At 30.4% G+C, this 20,483-nt stretch overlaps 2 protein-coding genes and 1 long non-coding RNA gene across 5 annotated transcripts in view; 1 reads left to right on the top strand and 2 right to left on the bottom strand.

Annotated features, from left to right (window-relative positions):
* The window catches only part of LOC143072203 (rho GTPase-activating protein 19-like), a 32,393-nt gene extending 12,603 nt beyond the window's left edge, over nt 1-19,790 (bottom strand). The window contains exon 1 of one of the 2 annotated variants that reach the window (XM_076247031.1): nt 19,735-19,790. Coding sequence is in view for 1 of the 2 variants with exons in the window: in XM_076247029.1 (XP_076103144.1) it covers nt 8,831-8,894 (64 nt within the window). In the remaining variant the exon portion in view is untranslated. Of the gene's footprint in view, nt 1-8,830; nt 9,190-19,734 lie in introns of those variants that run through there. The other variant, XM_076247029.1, reaches the window with a different exon arrangement.
* LOC143072192 (uncharacterized) lies at nt 892-3,591 on the bottom strand. The gene is made up of 2 exons (XR_012977069.1): nt 3,183-3,591; nt 892-1,377 (listed from the first exon to the last, which is right to left on the bottom strand). It is a non-coding gene; the product is annotated as an uncharacterized LOC143072192 (long non-coding RNA).
* Nucleotides 19,791-19,850: 60 nt separating the features above from the next.
* Nucleotides 19,851-20,483, top strand: part of LOC143072201 (anaphase-promoting complex subunit 4-like) — an 86,575-nt gene continuing 85,942 nt past the window's right edge. The window contains exon 1 of one of the 2 annotated variants that reach the window (XM_076247028.1): nt 19,851-19,906. The gene's annotated coding sequence lies outside the window, so the exon portion shown is untranslated. Of the gene's footprint in view, nt 19,991-20,483 lie in introns of both variants that reach the window. The other variant, XM_076247027.1, reaches the window with a different exon arrangement.

The following is a 20,483-nucleotide window of genomic DNA, read 5'->3' as shown; positions in this document are numbered from 1 at the left end:
GGCAAGTATTTCGTCCATATCAGGACAAGTTCATGTAGAAATTGGGAAAATATGAAAACAAGACATCACCCCCACCCCCACACAAAAAAACCCACAGAACACTAACTTTTTTCATTAGAGATTTTATAAATAACTATATCTGACCATTTTAAAAAGTAAATAAATTGCCATCACAGGGCAATGCTTTTTCAAACTTTGTTGTAATTTTCTTCAATCCTTGTATCTTTTTTATCAGATTTGTAGAAAGTAATTCTATACTTGTGGGAACATTTTGAATTTCCAGATAATTTGCCAAGAACCCTACAAGAATCCACAAATAGAGTGTATGTTTAAATAATTAAAAGCATTTGCTATTATATCAACCATGAAGTTTTTTTGTATCTCAAGTACCTTATCTGAAGCAGGTGTTTTTTTGAAATATTTTTCAAATCAACTTCTTCCAACTATCTGAAAATTTACAGTTGAAGAAACATTTATAAAAGATGTAACTTAAATAATTTTGCATTCTTTTTTTAATACGCTTTTTCAATGTTTATTAATAAATATTTCAATTTATCAACTTTTTTATGAAATCCACCTCCATGACTTTCAATAAAATTTCCTCCAAATGTTCATTATCAATTGACCTCCGAAGTTATGTTGCAGAAAATCAAAGTTTATTTGAACAGACAGATCAAGAGCATTATTGATGATTATTTCTGCATTTCAAGTAATTAATGGATATGCCAAAACTTGTCCTTTATCTCAAACTAATGGTCAATCTTTGATAAGGGATTTGTCCATAAATCATTGACCACTGATAAAACTGGACATCATAAACCACGTAACTCAATTTATCTTGTCCAGACATGGAAATTAAATTTTTTAATTAATTTCAACTGTCACTTATAATTCTGAGGCTATCATTCCCTAGTTGTTTGGAATGAGTTTCTTAAATCTCAAACCAGTGGTAAATTAGTTGGATAAACTTCTGACCAATTTTAATCACTTTTATAATCTACAGAAGAAATATTTCATGCAATGAGGAGTTCAGGGTCAGAGAATTTACCATGAAATGGTCCCATCAAAGGTGATTATGCAGCCTCTTTAAGATGACCACAGATCAAGAATCACACCATAGTGTCCATAAAATTTCAATTTTAACCAGACCATTAAAAAAATCAATCCATTTCATTTTGATCTCTCAACCAATTTGTCCAGGGAATTGCAATGTACTTCCATATAATTCCAGCTCTCCTTTCAAATTAGACATGGTAGGAAATAGTGTAATTCCTCACCTTACACAAATCAACCTGTCATTGGAAACAAATTACACCACAAACACAACAAAAAGTTGTGAGAAAAATGTTCACAATTTATTTCAAATTTAAATTTGACCTTTAGGTGTCATACCACCAATTACTCCCTCAAATTTAGAACGTATGTGAAAGTAGGCCTACTCGGACAAAAAAAAGTGCATTTGATATCATTGTTCACCTAAACTAACTAACAAATTTGCAGAAATGAAAGTTTTGTTGAAAGAGAAATATATTAAGACCATTTTGAGCCAAAATTTACCTGTCTATGAGTTTGCATTAAAAATTGAGGATTAATGCGCTCCATAGTATACTAATTTAAGATTTCCAGAAAACCAGGGGTTATTTTTAGTGGTACCTCCTTTCGGAAGCTCTCTGCTTTCTTATATGATTTTGAATGTATGTTGAAAATTGGCATGCAGAAAGGTGACACCTGTACAATTCAGGATATACCTAGTTTCTATGAAGTTAAACTTAAGGTAAAATATTTAGAAAGCTGTGAAAATTGCAAAATTTGGTTGAACAGATAGGGACTTTTAATTGGTGGTATGACACCTTTAAGCAAAATGCGGTGAAACATCAAAATCAGAAAACAATTGTTTTTTTTTTGTCTTAACTGATCATTTGAGATAATAGTAGCCACATTTCAATCTTTTTGGGGGTAAAATGTCACATATTGCAAATTTAGAGCCTAAATCTTGAGTTTGTCCTATTTTTAGCTTTTCCCATCCTGACAATATGCTTTTATATAAAAAATGTCCTGAATAATGTTATAAATGCACAGAAAGTTATTCTGTGGTGTTAAACATTGAAACATAAGTTGTTTACTACCCCCAAAAAAATTTTGTCATGCAGATTTAATGAAATTATTTGATTTTTACCCCTTATAGCATTGCGTCATACTATGTACTTGGCAGATAGCATAGCCTAATGTAAGCACTGCAGAAACTCACAAAAGCACCATTTATTATTCCAAATGAAATTTTTATATCTTAAATTTTATTAACTGATGTAAATAAACACAGTTAAATGACCATGACTGCACTTTTGATCAATTTGTAGTACTTTACTGACACCAGATGAAAAAAAGGGGGGTCAATATTCCTTGACACTTCAATACCTTGGATTTTTTACTAAATTCATTGCAAAAATTGTTGGAAGTCTTTAAAGAAGTAGAACAAACAAGAAAAAATCAGCAAACAATGATCTTGATATTAAAAGTTTATGTTCCTGTAGCCCAAAATGAAATTTTCAAGTATTTTCTATCAAAGTCATACATTACAGTCAGTTTAAATTGAGCTGTGAAATTTTTATTATAAGTCGCATAATGCTCAGATAGGCTGTTTTAAACTACAAATTGACTAAGGATTAAGAATAAAGCAAAATAAAAGATTTCTAATCAACTTTTTTGTCTCTTTAGGTGTCATACCACCAATTACTCCCTCAAATTTAGAACGTATGTGAAAGTAGGCCTACTCGGACAAAAAAAAGTGCATTTGATATCATTGTTCACCTAAACTAACTAACAAATTTGCAGAAATGAAAGTTTTGTTGAAAGAGAAATATATTAAGACCATTTTGAGCCAAAATTTACCTGTCTATGAGTTTGCATTAAAAATTGAGGATTAATGCGCTCCATAGTATACTAATTTAAGATTTCCAGAAAACCAGGGGTTATTTTTAGTGGTACCTCCTTTCGGAAGCTCTCTGCTTTCTTATATGATTTTGAATGTATGTTGAAAATTGGCATGCAGAAAGGTGACACCTGTACAATTCAGGATATACCTAGTTTCTATGAAGTTAAACTTAAGGTAAAATATTTAGAAAGCTGTGAAAATTGCAAAATTTGGTTGAACAGATAGGGACTTTTAATTGGTGGTATGACACCATTATGTTGCAGTTCAACAGGTCATTTTTAAATGGATCATTATCATTGTGGACATGCAAATAAATGGTGTCTTCCTCTCCTACCCTTATTATCTATCCATTTAAAACAAATTACTGTATGAACAACACTGTGGTGGCCGAGGGAAGTAAGAACAGTTTGAATTTGATTTGTGTCTGGTCTCTATGCTTCAAATCAATAGGACAGCAAGGACTAAAAGTATGATGAAAAGCACCGACCAGGGGTTTAATTTAATGGCTAAAAGATTTAACAACTGATCTGTTTAAAATTTTGCTCTCTGAACTAGTTCAGACACTGAGTCATTTAAAATAAAATAACAACAAATGATTCTTAAAACTTTAATAACAAAAAGAAAAACCCCACCCACTGACATGGAGGTTAAAAATCCACAAGTTCTCTGGGCCTTAAACAAATTTCAATAATTACTTATTTTCTGATACCCAGACAAAATAATTTTCAAATGTTGATTTTAAAGAAATAGTTGTTGATAGCCACTGGTCTATAAATTCTTTTGCTTATATATACTTTAATCATCAACTATTATCTTTACGTTTTTCTTACAGAAATTGTAATATTTTGCAAATTCTGTATAACTTCAAGTTTAAATGAGATGTTTTTAATTTTTGAAGTCATTTTATTATTAACATTTTTGAGACAGATTCGTTTTCACATGGATAAAAATTTTATTTAATAAAAAAAAAATGTATTCAAATGTTTCATAGAAGACATCTCCATAATACAAGAACAAAGTATGAATAAGCATTATTATTCAAAATTTTCTTTTCTTAAAACGAAACTTTTCCCCTCAATACATGTCAACTGTCCTCAAAAATGATTAATTATATGAGACTTTTTAATTTATTACATATTGTTTTGGCAAAACAGTCCTCCCTAAGGCATTCTCACATCAACCTAGACTTACACTTATAACTTACATTTGCACAATGTGACAATATATTGTTTTACTTTCTTTACAAAAAATAAATGACCAGGTGCTCCGCAGGGCGCAGCTTTATACGACCGCAGAGGTCGAACCCTGAACAGTTGGGGCAAGTATGGACAAAACATTCAAGCGTGATACAGCTCTGAATTTGGATTGTGATCAAATTTTTGACATTACATGGGTTTTTTTACACAAAACAAATGTCAAGATTTTACAAATCAATTAAAGATTTCTTCTTATTTAAATCTAAAATTAAATAGTTGACACAGCATAGGTTTCTGACACAGAATGAATGTGGTCTAATGAACTTAAAAGTTTTTTTTTGCCTTTGAGCAATTCACTATGCTGTTGAATATTAATCCTCTCAAAAAAATGTTTGAAGAAATTTTCTTTTTATTTATGAAATCTGAAATGAGAAAAATTTAACCCCCCCCCCTTTTTTCACATCCCCGTTTCCCTTTTTCCAAAACTGATATCAATTCAAATTTCTAATGGAGTTTGCAACAATAACTACTCTTTTAAATACATCATAAAATATTAAAATGTAAAATAAAGTGCTTGTTATCACTGAATGGTAAAGATTGGTTGGTAGTAAAAGTGAATATACATTGTTTATTGTATAAAACAATAAAAAAAACTTCATCAGCAACATTTTATATTGGCAAATTTCCAATGAAGTTATTTACATAAAGTTATTGGCAAATAAAAATAGAAAATGACATCATAGTCATGTCTGGCAAATTTCCAACATACATTATCTAAAACATTTTAGATAAGATAAGGAAAAAAAGCTTCATCAGCAACATTTTATATTGGCAAATTTCCAATGAAGTTATTTACATAAAGTTATTGGCAAATAAAAATAGAAAATGACATCATAGTCATGTCTGGCAAATTTCCAACATATATTATCAACTACTATTCTATACAAAGAAAGATAACTCCAATTGAAAATTAATTGCTATTGCACAATATTGTGCAATTAGATATTTCTTGCTATTGTGCAATACTGTGCAATTGAAAATTTCTTGCTATTGCACAATACTTGATATGGAATCCTGATTTGGACCAACTTGAAAACTGGGCCCATAATCAAAAATCAAAGTACATATTTAGATAAAGCATATCAAATAAGCCCAAGAATTTAATTTTTGTTAAAATCAAACTTAGTTTAATTTGGACCCTTTGGACCTTAATGTAGACCAATTTGAAAACTGGACCAAAAATTAAGAATCTACATACACAGTTAGATTTGGCATATCAAAGAACCAATTTATTCAATTTTTGAAGAAATCAAACAAAGTTTAATTTTGGACCCCCATTTGGACCAACTTGAAAACTAGGCCAATAATTAAAAATCTAAGTACATATTTAGATAAAGCATATCAAATAAGCCCAAGAATTTAATTTTTGTTAAAATCAAACTAAGTTTAATTTTGGACCCTTTGGACCTTAATGTAGACCAATTTGAAAACGGGACCAAAAATTAAGAATCTACATACATAGTTAGATTCGGCATATCAAAGAACCCCAATTATTCAATTTTTGATGAAATCACACAAAGTTCAATTTTGGACCCTTTGGGCCCCTTATTCCTAAACTGTTAGGACCAAAACTCCCAAAATCAAACCCAACCTTCCTGTTATGGTCATAAACCTTGTGTTTAAATTTCATAGATTTCTATTTACTTATACTAAAGTTATGGTGCAAAAACCAAAAATAATGCTTAATAGGGCCCCTTTTTGGCCCCTAATTCATAAACTGTTGTGACCTCAACTCCAAAAATCAATCCCAACCTTCCTTTTCGGGTCATAAACCTTGTGCTAAAATTTCATTGATTTCTATTTACTTATACTAAAGTTATTGTGCGAAAACCAAGAATAATGCTTATTTGGGCCCTTTTTTGGCCCTTAATTCCTAAACTGTTGGAACCAAAACCCCCAAAATCAATCCCAACCTTCCTTTTGTGGTCATAAACCTTGTGTCAAAATTTCATAGATTTCTATTCACTTAAACTAAAGTTATAGTGCGAAAACCAAGAAAATGCTTATTTGGGCCCTTTTTGGCCCCTAATTCCTAAAATGTTGGGACCAAAACTCCCAAAATCAATACCAACCTTCCTTTTGTGGTCATAAACCTTGTGTTAAAATTTCATAGATTTCCATTCACTTTTACTAAAGTTAGAGTGCGAAAACTAAAAGTATTCGGACGCCGGACGACGACGACGACGACGACGACGACGACGACGACGACGACGACGACGACGCCAACGTGATAGCAATATACGACGAAAAATTTTTCAAATTTTGCGGTCGTATAAAAATATACCCTAAGTCCCTTTTTAAAAGATTGAACAAATTTAACTTATTATAATAATTAGGTCAATAAGGATATCATTTTCTGACAAAGGCCAACTCTATTAATTTATTACACAAAGCATCCCTATTCTGTCCTTATTCAAGATTTATCATGTTTGAATCCATATCCTCCACTTAATCCCTTTTTCCTGTACAAACAAAAAGCTCCTTTAATTCTCAAAAGAGGTTATCTCCTCTTTAATAAACTTCAAAGGATTGCTCTAGATCACAAATTAGTATTCAGCTTAATGTTAAATGCTACTGTTTATATTGTAAGACTGTTGTATTACTCAATATGTATTTGTATTCGTCCTTATTGTAATGTTTGAAGTTTTGAAATCTTTAAAAGTTGTATAAGTAATAAAATGAACCAAAAAATAGCAGGAAATCTTCAAGTTAAAAAAGACACTTAGTCAGTCGAGTGGAATGAAAGAGTATGCACCATTTCACATTGTTTGTTTCTAGATATATATGCATTCAATACTTTTCAATGAAGTCAAACAACCAATTCTTGTTAAAGTGAAGACATATTTACTCTCACAATTCAAATAGAAGGTCTTCAAATAAATCAATATTTGATCAAACTGACAGCTGTATTAGGATCTTATTAAAAATTTAAGACAATCCTTAGATTTCTATAACCCAGTATAAAGTGTTATAGAAATATCAGAATAACCCTTAAAATATTCAAGAAATATGTCAACAAAAAACAGATGATAACTTTGAGTACTGAATAATGAAGCAAAGAAAAGTCAATTCAACTGATCTTAAAGTTGTAATCATCCTTGAACACCGAAATCATTTGTTTAAGAGAGACCACAGCCATAAATCAAAACTGGCACTTTTATCTAATATTATCCTATACAATCACATATCAAACCCTTTATTATTTCCAAAAGAATTTGAAGTCCCGTTTCACTCCAAACTAATGACCTGACATTCACATTATAATTTAGATGAATTCTTTGGAAAAATCCAACAGGTGTAAATTAAGGCATCCCTTCTTTCCCATAAAACCATATAAAAAAGGGGGATATCTTTTTCTACTGAATTTACAAAAAAAATCTTAGGATAGTTAAAAACCTGAGATTTCCTTTATATCCCAATTCACAGGACAATATACAGCCAGGTACTCCAAAAGGAACACCATAGCCATAAAGTTAGTTTTACAATCCCAGGTGTGGGTGTCTTCAGACAATGGGGGATTTAACAAGAAGGTGTGAATACCTGGGGTATAAGATAGCTACATACCCTGGTAAATAAGACATTGTGTAATAAAACACCAGGTAATAACTTCAAAGAGAAATTCATTAAATCATATTAGCTATCTTTCTCTACAAATGAGAAATGTAAACAATATTTATGCAGGTCTATGGCAGGTCTAATGAATTGTCCACATACATGCAAATAATCAAGATAATAGGAATGAAAACTAAATAAATAAACTTTTCACTAAAAGCAGACAAAAATAATCTGGTCACTGGGCAAAATCCCCAGGAGTGAGCTATCTCCAGCATGTATAACATATACATGATATAAGTGTCAACATGAAGCATTCATTTATGAGACTCCCATCTTTCTCTGAGATCACTTGTTCTGCAAAATTATAGCTATTTCAAATATATAATATTTAAAATGTTATTTTTTTTTATATTTTTAACTTAATGTCTTAATTATAAAATTATTCTCTTGTTAAATAAGATTCATTTTTTTAATAAGATTCATTTTTGTTATAAGATTCATTTTTAATAAGATTCATTTTTTTTAATAAGATTCATTTTTTTTAATAAGATTCATTTCATTTAAATTTGTTAAAAAATATTCATCAAGAAAAACACTGGTTATAAGCATGGAAGTAATATCACTTCAATGTTATAAAAGACTACAAATAGAATTCTGATCTTATATAATTTACACTTTTGACCATATAACAGATAGTACTAAATTTTAAATAAGTTCCTTACCAATGTTTATAATTTGTCAGATATACAGTTCTCTATAAACACACAAGATTTTATTTTTCAAACAACCAAAGTCACATATAACATCTTTACTCTTGTAATACAGTAATACAAGTTACAATGGTATAGCGTCATAAAACAAGTTGTTTCCTATGGTCAACTAAAAGATTAACGATAGTCTCTGATAAAACATGTGAGTTATATATATGTTCAACCCATTTTCCCACAGTGGCACAAAATTTCACCCGAAAAATTATACAAGTCAAATGTTCATTAAAAACTATTCCATTTCATGATCAAAGAGAACACCTCAATATGTATTGAAAACAAACTTGAAAGTTTAGCAGTGAAAAGTTTCAATAACTTACTTGGAGTTGCTAGCACACTACAGTACATGAAGCCCCGACCAGCACACTTTGGTGTAGACAACATTGCTGTTCTATGTCAGAGTTCAACACTAAATCATTACAAATATATAATCCAATATAAACAGAATGTCAAAAACTGAAAGAAAGTGGTCTGTCAAAACACACACCAAAGCTCTAATGTCAGTTTTCAATAATGATCCAAGCTTTCTATCAAAACACACTACTGAACTAATTCAATTCAAATTTGACACTGGCATTTATCAAAACAAACCAATGTAAACAAAACTTCCTACAGCTTAAAATTAAAACAGGCAGTATGTTTTCTGCCTTCCCTACACAACTAACTGAAGTTTAATCATTAAAGAAATTGATGAATGAGGACTCATTGAAGTTAGACAGCTGATCATATGCCCAAGGCCAATCATAATCAAAGGGTCAAGCTTGATTCTGATTGGTCCAAAAGTCACATGGCTTCTTAAAGTTGTAAAAATGTTTCCAGAAGACAGGATTACATAGAATTAGGATAATGAGCAATTTGTTTTTCAGAACATCCTATAGAAACCCTCAGAAGTTATATGTATTTTTTAATACCACCAGTACAAAGGTCAAATACTCCCAAATAAGCCATTACAATAGAATTAATGATTGAAGACAGATCATCTTGACATTCACTGTCAAAGATCAAAGACTTTTATAATGAAATTCTTGTTGACCTCAAAGTCGAATCTTTTCAACTTTTAAAACCTAATTTGAACAAGATAAAAGAAATGAAATTAAAATGTTGTTTTATAATTTTCCTTTTTGTCTAACCACTACTAAATTTTCTTTTCATTGCATTATCATGATTATGAAATAAAATATTTTTTAAAAAGAATTGCAAAAATTATTTTTTTACATTTTTAACAAAAATAAAATATTCAAATTATTACCTCTCAGATTTAACAAAATAAAAAGTAAGATATCTCTGTTTGTATTATTTTTCTCCACCACCAAAAAAAAAGATCATTTTACATTTTAATTCAGACTAAGAAAAGGAATGTCATATTTTCATTTTTTTTTTAAATAAGCCACTTATTCTCGAAAACCTGCAACTGATTTCATAAGATAAATTAATAGAAGTTCTTTTTCCTGAAGAACTGACAAATTTATGCAATCCAAAAAAAAATACCATGTGAAATCATAAAATATTCTCATTGAAAGAGAGTTAAGTGCAGAATAACTGATAACAGCCTCTGTCTACTCTCCAGGACACGAGACTACTAAATATATCCTAGACCTTGCCTGGACTAATAAACTGCAGTAAATGTCAATTACTTAGATAAGAAATTGTGATTTACCTGTCTTTCGATAGACAATGGACTGTTGTGCCCTCTGTCCAGGGACTAAAGTGCTAGTCTTGACAGTTAGCCCTTAGACTCAATAATTGTACTTTCCTTGTAGTGTTAAAAAGTGACAGGTCAGAAAGTGAAATCAACAAGTTGATTAATAAGTTAATCTTGATCCTAACAATGATGTACCTGTAGATATAATTTATAATTATGATAATTATCCCTGCATGTATACAATAGAGCACCATTCGATATCAGTGTCAGACAGGCTAATACTATACTTTAATAAAAGCAGATGATGAAGTTCATTTATTTTTCAAATGTGATAGTCATATGCATTGAAATTTAGATTTTTGATCATGCTGGTAGTTTATAATGGATAATAAATGCTTAAACATTTTTGGATTTTACTAATTCCTAGTAATATTCTTATAATAAGAAAGATTTAATGAGTTTATATGGATTAAAAAAGTCCCTCTTTTAAACCATTCATTTTCAAATTTAAATCTTTTGATTTTAATTTATAACTTAAACTGGCATACCGTAATTCTTAAAAAAGTAATACAATCAAATCCCAGACCATTCGTCATATCAGAACAAATATTTATATTTAATAACTAGAAACACATTTATCATTACATAAACTGCAATCAAGCTATTATAAATATCAAACTGTTCGGGTGAGTTTCAAAATACCTCAAAATCAGATAATTTCATTTACACTTTCAAAACTATGCCCAAAGCAACATTACAAATCAAATCTAGCTAAATTATATTAGTGCTAATTAAATTTACAAGATAAAGTTGATTATCTCCAACTATTAATCAAGACAATGAGTTTAATATCCTTTAGAAAAATATCATCTTTTATGTTTTTAATTAGCATGTCCAAGCCAAAAAAATCAACCAATTAACTATTTGTACTGATGTAATAATAAAAACCTTGTTTATATAATGATTAGGGGTCAACATTCGTGATGAATGACAAATATTGCCATACAATAGTTACCAAAGCTAACAATTATGCAATATTTTTCCCATGCCAAGTTATTTGTTTTCAACTTTTAGCATGTTTGCCATCTATTATTATTACAGATTGTTTAGACACAATAAAAGTCTGAGGATAAAATAAAATAAAATAGTTTGTCCTGACATGATTTAGTCAAGAGTTTTGATTTTTTGATTTTAGGTGTTTTAACCCCACTTTAAAGTACTGCATTTAGGCTATTTTGTGGAGGCCAGTTTTTTATTGGTGGAGGAAGCCAAAGTGCCCGGAGAAAACAATTGACCTTGATAGGAAAACTGACAATTCTAGTTAATTAAATTGGAGTCGAGTGCACCCAAGTGAGCGGGGTTTCGAACTCCCAACCTCAGTTTTGACTGGCTAGTGATTACTTTGACCACTCATCCATCAAGGTCCCAATTTAGTCAAGAGAGGATTCAGTCATAAAGGTTCCCTATAAGCTAAGAAAATTAACATCTTTATTTCTCTTCCCTTCTGATTTTTTTAGAATTAATACATGGTATGGTTAGTTTAATATTTTCAAAATCTTCACATAAAACTTCCATACAAGCTTGAAAATTTGGCTATCATACAATATGGTTATATATATATTATTTATAGTGAAAGAAATGTATTAATTGAAGAATAATACATGACATTAATAGCATCAAGGTAGCAAATATAACAAATTACACTTTATAATTCTATACAGATCTCCAACTTTGGGAACTTTAAATCTAAAATCTATGAACTATGGACATTGTCAAATGTCCAGTAAACAAAGGGTTCTTCACTTTTAAACATGATAAATGTCTATTTGTTAAAATGAAAAATAATTGCATCGTATTTGATTTTAATCAATTATGGACTTTTGATCAGGTCAATATGTTATAAAAGGACTGGCAGATTATATTGGCTGAGGACGAAGACTAAGAGTCAATATAATCAAAGACAAAGTCCAATTTCAATGTTTTTGAACTTAAAAAATAAGATACAACTTTTACAAGACTACAGATACATGAACTACCCTTTATTTCACTAGATTGTAAATAGCCAATGACAAAATAAGAACACTAAGTACACCATATATATGTATATACATATATATAAAACAAGGATTTTTTTTTAATTTTGCAAAATGGATATGAAATTTATATTGAAAAAATTAACCAATTTAGGAAGGTTAGGCATGGGAGGTTAGTTCGTTTATACTGCAATCTAAATAAGTGAACGTAAAATTAACCTTTGCCATGTCTGGTTGCACGCATGGCTATCCCACTTTAGTTGGGTTAGTTTTCATCATAAATTTGTCATCAATTCCCAGAATTCAAAATTATTCCAGATTTTGATAATTCCTCGTTACATAAAAATATCATAACACAAAAAATTGAGGTAAACAGCACACTTCTATGATACGAAACTTAGTAACAGTTAATAATAATCAGAGTTTTCAGGAACAAAAATAATAAGATTACAACTATCTACCTAATAAGGTGATTACATTGAAATTTAGCTTAACGTGTCAAACTTTTTAGCCTGGGGATTTGTACGAACGTGTGAGAGTCTGATAAAAAATGTAGAAACACGCTGATAAAGAAGACAGGTGACAAGACTATGTCAAATGAAAAATAATGACACAAATGACAGCGAAGATGCTATCTGCAACACATATGCTTCTTTATACTATATAAACAAATATTATTTAATAAGAGACGACATAGTAGACATCTTTGTATAACATCTCCCATCAGAAAAAGGTTTTATTATGACTGATGCCCTCATCTGTATTCAATGATTTGATATAAATTTTAAATAAATCAACACATTTTTTTTTTTATTGTTGAGCACAATGGTTAAAAATTAGCATTTCTGAAGCTGTCAAAAGATTTCAAGACCCCCTTAACATAAAATTGTCCACATTTTGAGTTAGAGCTGATGAAGTTTTCTATAATTTTGATATAATTTGTCTCAAAAGTAGTACAACAGTAACACACTAAAAATATCTACGAAATAACTGTGGTCTAGACCATTTATTAAAAAAATAGAAAATTAAATAAAACCTTCACTGTATTAAGTCTGTAAATGATTTTTTTTTAAATCACAAAATCTGGAATATTATATTATGTTGAACATAGTTCATACAGAGGATATAACTAAAGTTGCAGAACTTTGCTTCTTGTATGATGTTACAGTTACAGGTTAACATTGATTTACTGTTGATTTAAAAAAAGACAAAAGGGTTTGATTGACTGCTGCTAAATTTTAGAAGCAAATATTACAATACATCAAAGTGTTTTATAACAAAATGCTTAAAAAGAGGGACGAAAGATACCAAAGGGACAGTAAAACTCATAAATCTAAAACAAACTGACAACGCCATTGCTAAAAATGAAAAAGACAAAAACAAACAACAGCACACAATATGCTTATAAAACTTGTTTTACATTAAAGTAAAAAACATATAATATATATAAACAAAGATGTTTTTCAAATGCTAACTGACAAGGTAAAACTGTAAGTTCAGAACTTATTGCAAGCATTTGTTATTGGGTATTTTGGGAAATGGAAAAAAAATCCAGAATTAATCATTATAATAACAAGAAATGCTGGATACAAAAAATCAATGCCTTAAATTTTTTTTTTTTGCTAAACTTATCATGTGCCAAAAAAAAACCACATTAATATTTTTACAGTAGTTTGTAAGAAAACAGACATTTTTACATATATATATCATTCCAACTCTGACACATTATTGGGACTCCAAACTACCAAGCAGTCTGAAGTCTTTCTCCTTACCCATGTAGATGATGCTGTGGGGCTGGCAAACAGTCTGCACGGTTAGCCACTAGTCCGATGCCCCAGACTAGTAAAATTTAATTTGGACTAGTGATCATGAGTTTTTGCAAAACTTGGATCAATAAGAAATATGTCAGAATATTGGTCTTCGGACTAGTTGTTGAAAAAGTTTTTGGTGCAGACTGGGCAAAGAAGCCACACATACCAATTTTGAAGTCTGTGGTCATGATCAAATGAAGTATTGTACAATCAGAATATCTCTACTCAAGGTGAGAGCTAGATCAATTGAAGCAGAACCAAATACAATGTATGATAAAATAATGATTAAAAAGTCACAATGGCCTTTTGTAATGCTTCTGTCTTCTAGGGGAGCATAAATGCTTCATTGCAATTTTGATAAAAGGGCACTGTTGAACAGTATACTTCACTGAACTGGTTAAATTAAAGATTTTTAAAATTTTCACTACAAATCATCCATGTACATAAGTATTAAGAAGGGTCATGGTCATTATCTATGAAGCACAGACTTTTGGGGTTATGAACCCCCCTTTTTTCTATTTAGTGGAGTGAAGCACATATATATAAATAAAATTGAGAAAGGAAATGGTGAATATGTCAAAGCGACAACCACCCGACCATAGAGCAAACAACAGCCGAAGGCAACCAATGGGTCTTCAATGTAGCGAGAATTCCCGCACCCGTAGGTGTCCTTCAGCTGGCCCCTAAAATATGCATAATAGTACAGTGATAATGGACGTCATACTAAACTCCGAATTATACACAAGAAACTAAAATTTAAAATCATACAAGACTAACAAAGGCCAGAGGCTCCTGACTTGGGACAGGCGCAAAATTGCGGCGGGGTTAAACATGTTTATGAGATCTCAACCCTCCCCCTATACCTCTAGCCAATGTAGAAAAGTAAAAGAATAACAATACGCACATTAAAATTCAGTTCAAGAGAAGTCCGAGTCTGATGTCAAAAGATGTAACAAAAGAAAATAAATAAAATGACAATAATACATAAATAACAACAGACTACTAGCAGTTAACTGACATGCCAGCTCCAGACCTCAATTAAACTGATTGAAAGATTATGTCTTCATCATATGAATATCAGGTACAATCCCTCCCGTTAGGGGTTTAGTATCATACTATCATAAAATATATGAGAAGAACATAACCTGTGTCATGCCAACAACTGTTTTTTTAGAAGTAAATGTGTTTAGTTCCGATGCAAAGACCCTATCAGTGAATCAATGTTAAAGCCAAAATATGCAATCTTTAATGACCTGACAACAGTATCGTAACTATATCCCCTTTTAATAAGTCTATTTAAAGGTTTTGTTAGTTTCTGAGGAGAATACTGACATTTTTGTGCTTTATAAAGAATATTTCCATAAAATTTTGGATGTGAAATACCTGAACGTATAAGATGTCTGCATGTTGAGTTATATTTACGAATTATTTCCTTATACCGGTGATAAAATTTAGTAAATGTTTTGACCAGTTTGTGATATCGAAAACCCTGGTGTAATAATTTTTCAGTAATACATAAATTTCTCTCGCTAAAATCTAATACATTGTTACATACACGAGCGAATCGTACAAGTTGAGATATATAAACACCATAAGATGGTGACAAGGGAACGTCACCATCTAAAAATGGATAATTAACAATAGGAAATGAAAAATCATCTCTTTTATCATAAATTTTTGTATTAAGCTTCCCGTTTATGATATAGATATCAAGATCGAGGAAAGGGCAGTGGTCATTGTTATCATTAGCTTTATTTAAAGTAAGTTCTACAGGATAAATTTCTTTAGTATACATACTGAAGTCGTCATTATTTAGAGCCAATATATCATCCAAATATCTAAAAGTATTGTTAAATTTTTGTATCAAATGTTGTTTTGATGGGTCTTTGCTAATTTTAGTCATAAATTGTAACTCATAACAATACAAAAACAGGTCCGCAATAAGTGGTGCACAGTTAGTCCCCATTGGAATTCCAATAACTTGACGATATACGGAATCTCCAAAGCGAACAAAAATGTTATCAAGTAAAAATTCAAGTGCATAAATAGTATCAAAGCATGTCCAATTGACATAGTTCTTTTGTTTATTGCTACTAAAAAATGATCTAAAAGAGTTTGAACATATGTACTCGCATTCCGACTTTTTAAATGCCCAGTTAATTAGGGATGTGAATTTTTTCTTAATAAGAATATGAGGCAAAGTGGTATATAGGGTAGAAAAATCAAAACTTTGAACAGATTCAAAATCACCAATATATGCATGCAATTTATCAAGTACTTCCAACGAGTTTTTGACACTCCAAAAGTAATTAATTCCACTATTTTCAAAGGCCTTATTTGAACAATTTATTATCAGGTTTTTTATTGTACCAAGTGTACTAGTAAGTAAAACAGACAATTTAGTAGTTGAACAATGGCTGGAAGATGAAATAAATCTATATTTGTAAGGTTTTTTGTGCAGCTTCGGAAGCCAGTACATAGTTGGGACTTTCATTGTGTTTGGTTCTGCTTGTAAAGAAGTAGCTAAAAGTTTATGTTTGTTACAGATGTCGTTTTCTGAAAATGAAGTCAGTTGGAATGTTGGTGAATTCGTGATTTCCTTTTGCAGAACCTAAAGAATATTTATTATACATAAGTATGGTTAAAAGCATGAATATAAATTGAGCGAAGAAATATCAAAGAAAATTTGCTAAAAATTTCAAACACACAAAAAAGGGGGTAGCCCATCCAACCCAAGCACTTATTCTATCTTTCAGGCATCTTGTTTTTATAACAACATATACATGTAAACAGTGCTGTAGTTATCTTTCAGTAAAATTTGTTTTGACTACATGGAACAGTACTACAAATAATGCAAACTTTATCCCCAAGTTTTTTGTAGCAAATCAGTACTTTATAAATAAATAAATAATACTTGGATGTTTAGATACAATACAGATAACACATTGGGAACCTTGTAATCTGTTTAAAATTAGACTTGCTCAAATGGCATGTTGGTTAAAAATAAAAGGATTAATAAATGTATACATGTATACTAAAGATACCAATTAAAATGATCTCTAATTTATCAATTTGTCAGCCAAAAGATTATTCACATTATACTATGATAAGGAACAGTTAGTGTATGGCTTCATAGATAATGCACTTCTATATTTGCATGTAATCAAAAAGATATGAGAACATCCCATTTTTAGTATTAGCTAAACAAACATTGAAAAAACAAAAACAAATATTCAATTAACAGGCTATTATTTGAACTTTGAATTATTTTTAATTATGCAATTTGCTTGATTTCTTGTTATTGAAATTTTTAATAAATTCCATGTTCCAAATAAAATCAAACATTAATATTAGGGCCTAGGCCAAATAAAAAAGTATGTGTGGTTCCAGTTACATCTAAAAAAAAAGGTTAAGGTAGGTAGGTAGGGATTTTTTTTTTATTTTATGTTTTTTTTTTACATTTACTCTATGGGAGCAACATTCTGACTTTAACAGTGCTTAATGAAAAATGACAATAAAATCTTTAGGGTAGGCTATTTTTAAGCCAAAAAGGATGGACGGTAGGGTAACTGGAACCACACATATATATATTTTTATTTGGCCCTATGAAATTATATGATTATCAAGGAAAAGATTATAAGAATTATTTGCCTATAATATACTTCATATATATATATACAATGTAGCTAGAATTAGAAAGTGAAAAATTCTGCAACTTAAAACATAAACCTTTAATTATAGAAAATTTGTGTATTATAGAAAATATTTATAACAACATTATTTAACGTATTAAACATTTCTATGTCTATTCTTATATGATACAGAATTTGGTACAGCTATGAATCTTATTAATATGAGTAAATAAAAACTGTAATTTCTATTTATCATCAAAAGTCATAAAATGACTATAAAATGTTCTGCTTCATCAAATATTTTTCTTCTTCTAAAATCTTCATATATAAACAATGATAAAGGACACAATGAAATAACTTGGGCTTCATCTTCTAAAATATCCTTTAAATACATCTCAAGACTCTCTCCTTTGAAAGCAATTTTTCAAATTAATTTCCCTTCATATACATCAATGATCATGTGCATATTGGAGTCCAGAAATTACACCTGACTTTTATGATTAAATCTTATCATGTGATTGGTATGGTGATCTATTACAGTAGCACTGATATGCATTTAATTACCACAGTTACAGATCATTAATTAAACCAATACACAGGTGTCAGATTCAAGCTTTAGACAGCAACAACCAATTAGGACAGAACAAAATTGAAATAAAGAAGTTTTTTAAATCAGAATACTGGGTCCATGTATCACTATTTTTCAGGGGGTTTTCTTTCAAATTATAAAGCACACAGAGTTGGCACCTTAAGATGTTTTATATGTTTAACAAACAAAGTGTACTACATCATACATGTAGCTCAGCAAAAATGGAGCAATGGCTTACACCCAACTGCAAGCTATAAAGGGACCAAAAAAAAATACTAATGTAAAACAAAGACTAAAAAGGCTTCAGTTTATTGCAAGACTTTTCATAAACATTATTTTGGGAAGGCCTCACAGCAAATATAAATAATGTATCCAGGGTAACATGACATTAGACTTGATCATGTACATGTTGATTCTTTGGATATTTTTTTTGTAACTGCATGCCTAATGGTGCAATGGTTCGCAGCTAGGTCAAATATCAAAAATCAATTTTTTTTTTTTTTATTTCAAGATGTCAGGTCAAATTACATGTACAATACATCTGACATTGAATAAGGACATCAGGTATATTAAAGCAATCTTTGGAACCAAGGATTTGTATTACATGTACATAATTTTGTTGTGTGTACTTTACAAATCCTTGTTGGAACTGACACGCATAATAAATCATATATATGAATTTGATATAATAAGGCTTATAGTAAAATACAGTAGGGTGCATGCATTTAGGTGTAACAAAAAAAGGAAAATGACAAATGTCTGAAATGGGTTGGCATATATGACTTGCAACAGAGATCATCCACAAGGAAAATACTTGTACAAATTAAAAATGTCAGCTTCTATCTAGTCCAAATAATTAAGTCCCAGAAAAAAATTAAAATAGTCTTACAAGACGTCATAATTATTTGGACTAGCTGTTATATATAAATCAGTTCATTTGGTATGCTAGAAAAAAGTCAAAGCTGTTGAACCTGCAGGGACTGTTATGCTAACTAGTACAAATGTATAATAGTCTGAGGTTGAATGCAAATAACAGTTTTACACAGACTATTAAAATTGAGAATGGGGAAATTTGTGTCAAAGAGACAACCCCGACCAAATCACAGGCACTTGTTTCTATCCATTGGAAGACCCACTATCAACGTATATATCGTATATATACATTGATAGTGGGTCTTCACATAGATGTTATTACATCTAGTATTAAATCTATGGTCTTCCAATGGATATCCTGTAGACCAAATATAGCTGCGAAAACGTAGCTCTATTGTCCTTTTTTTTGTTTTTTTTTTGCCATACATCTATGGTCCAAATATCAAAAATCATCAAAAGGACCTTAAGAGCTACGTTTTCGCAGCTAGACCAAATACTGAAATAGAGGAAAACTATAAACATCAAGAACCGATAGAAATCTCATTATATTTGATCAAAAAGACGAAAATTCATCTAAATATGAAAATTAATCTAGTTCCTATCTATAAAATATTGTAAGAATGTATACTTTTAAATTTACTTGCCAGTATTGTTAGAAATTAATAAAATCTGTATTTTTCAAAAGTTGAAATGGCCGCTTCGTGTCAAAAAGTAACGGTGTGATCGATTGGATGATTGGAATGCATCTTGGACGTTGATTGGCCAATCAACTCGATACCAAGATGTCAGCCCCCATGTATTGTTGACAATTACTGAGTCAGTGCACGAAAGCAGTTCGTCAGTGTATTTTACCTCAAAATACATTGTTTTAAAACATAAAAAAGAATTTTAAGCATAAATGTACGTTTGAAATAATGTTCCAGCATATAAAAAAGAATTTTAAGCATAAATGTACGTTTGAAATAATGTTCCAGCATATAAATTCATTGAGAAATCTTTTCTAAAAACCCAAAATACGGAAAGATGTCACATCTCAGCACATATTTTCATAATGTGCTGTTATAGCAAGGATTTGTATAGTAAGATCCTTGGTTATAGTAGTCTCAGATATATACCATATATAATTTACTAACCCGAATAATTCAGTCGTTATATTCCGCTGATCTACGAAAGCTACATTAACCTCGTGTGGGAGAAAATCGGACACAGGAAGGGCTTGAATAATTCGAGTTAATAATTTACCAGAAGTTAGTTATCGGTGCAAAATCATTAAGATCTTACACTTGTTTCCCTTTCTTCTTCGTTGAATACACAGTCAGACTCTTTTTGAGTGTATGAGGGGCCTTGGTGGCCGAGTGGTCTAAGTTGTTACAAATGTACTACTGTAATCACT

This window comes from Mytilus galloprovincialis, chromosome 4, assembly GCF_965363235.1.
Source record: "Mytilus galloprovincialis chromosome 4, xbMytGall1.hap1.1, whole genome shotgun sequence".
Classification (NCBI taxonomy): domain Eukaryota; kingdom Metazoa; phylum Mollusca; class Bivalvia; order Mytilida; family Mytilidae; genus Mytilus; species Mytilus galloprovincialis.
The sequence above is the reverse complement of the archived record's forward strand: the minus strand, read 5'-3'. Positions and strand labels throughout refer to the sequence as shown.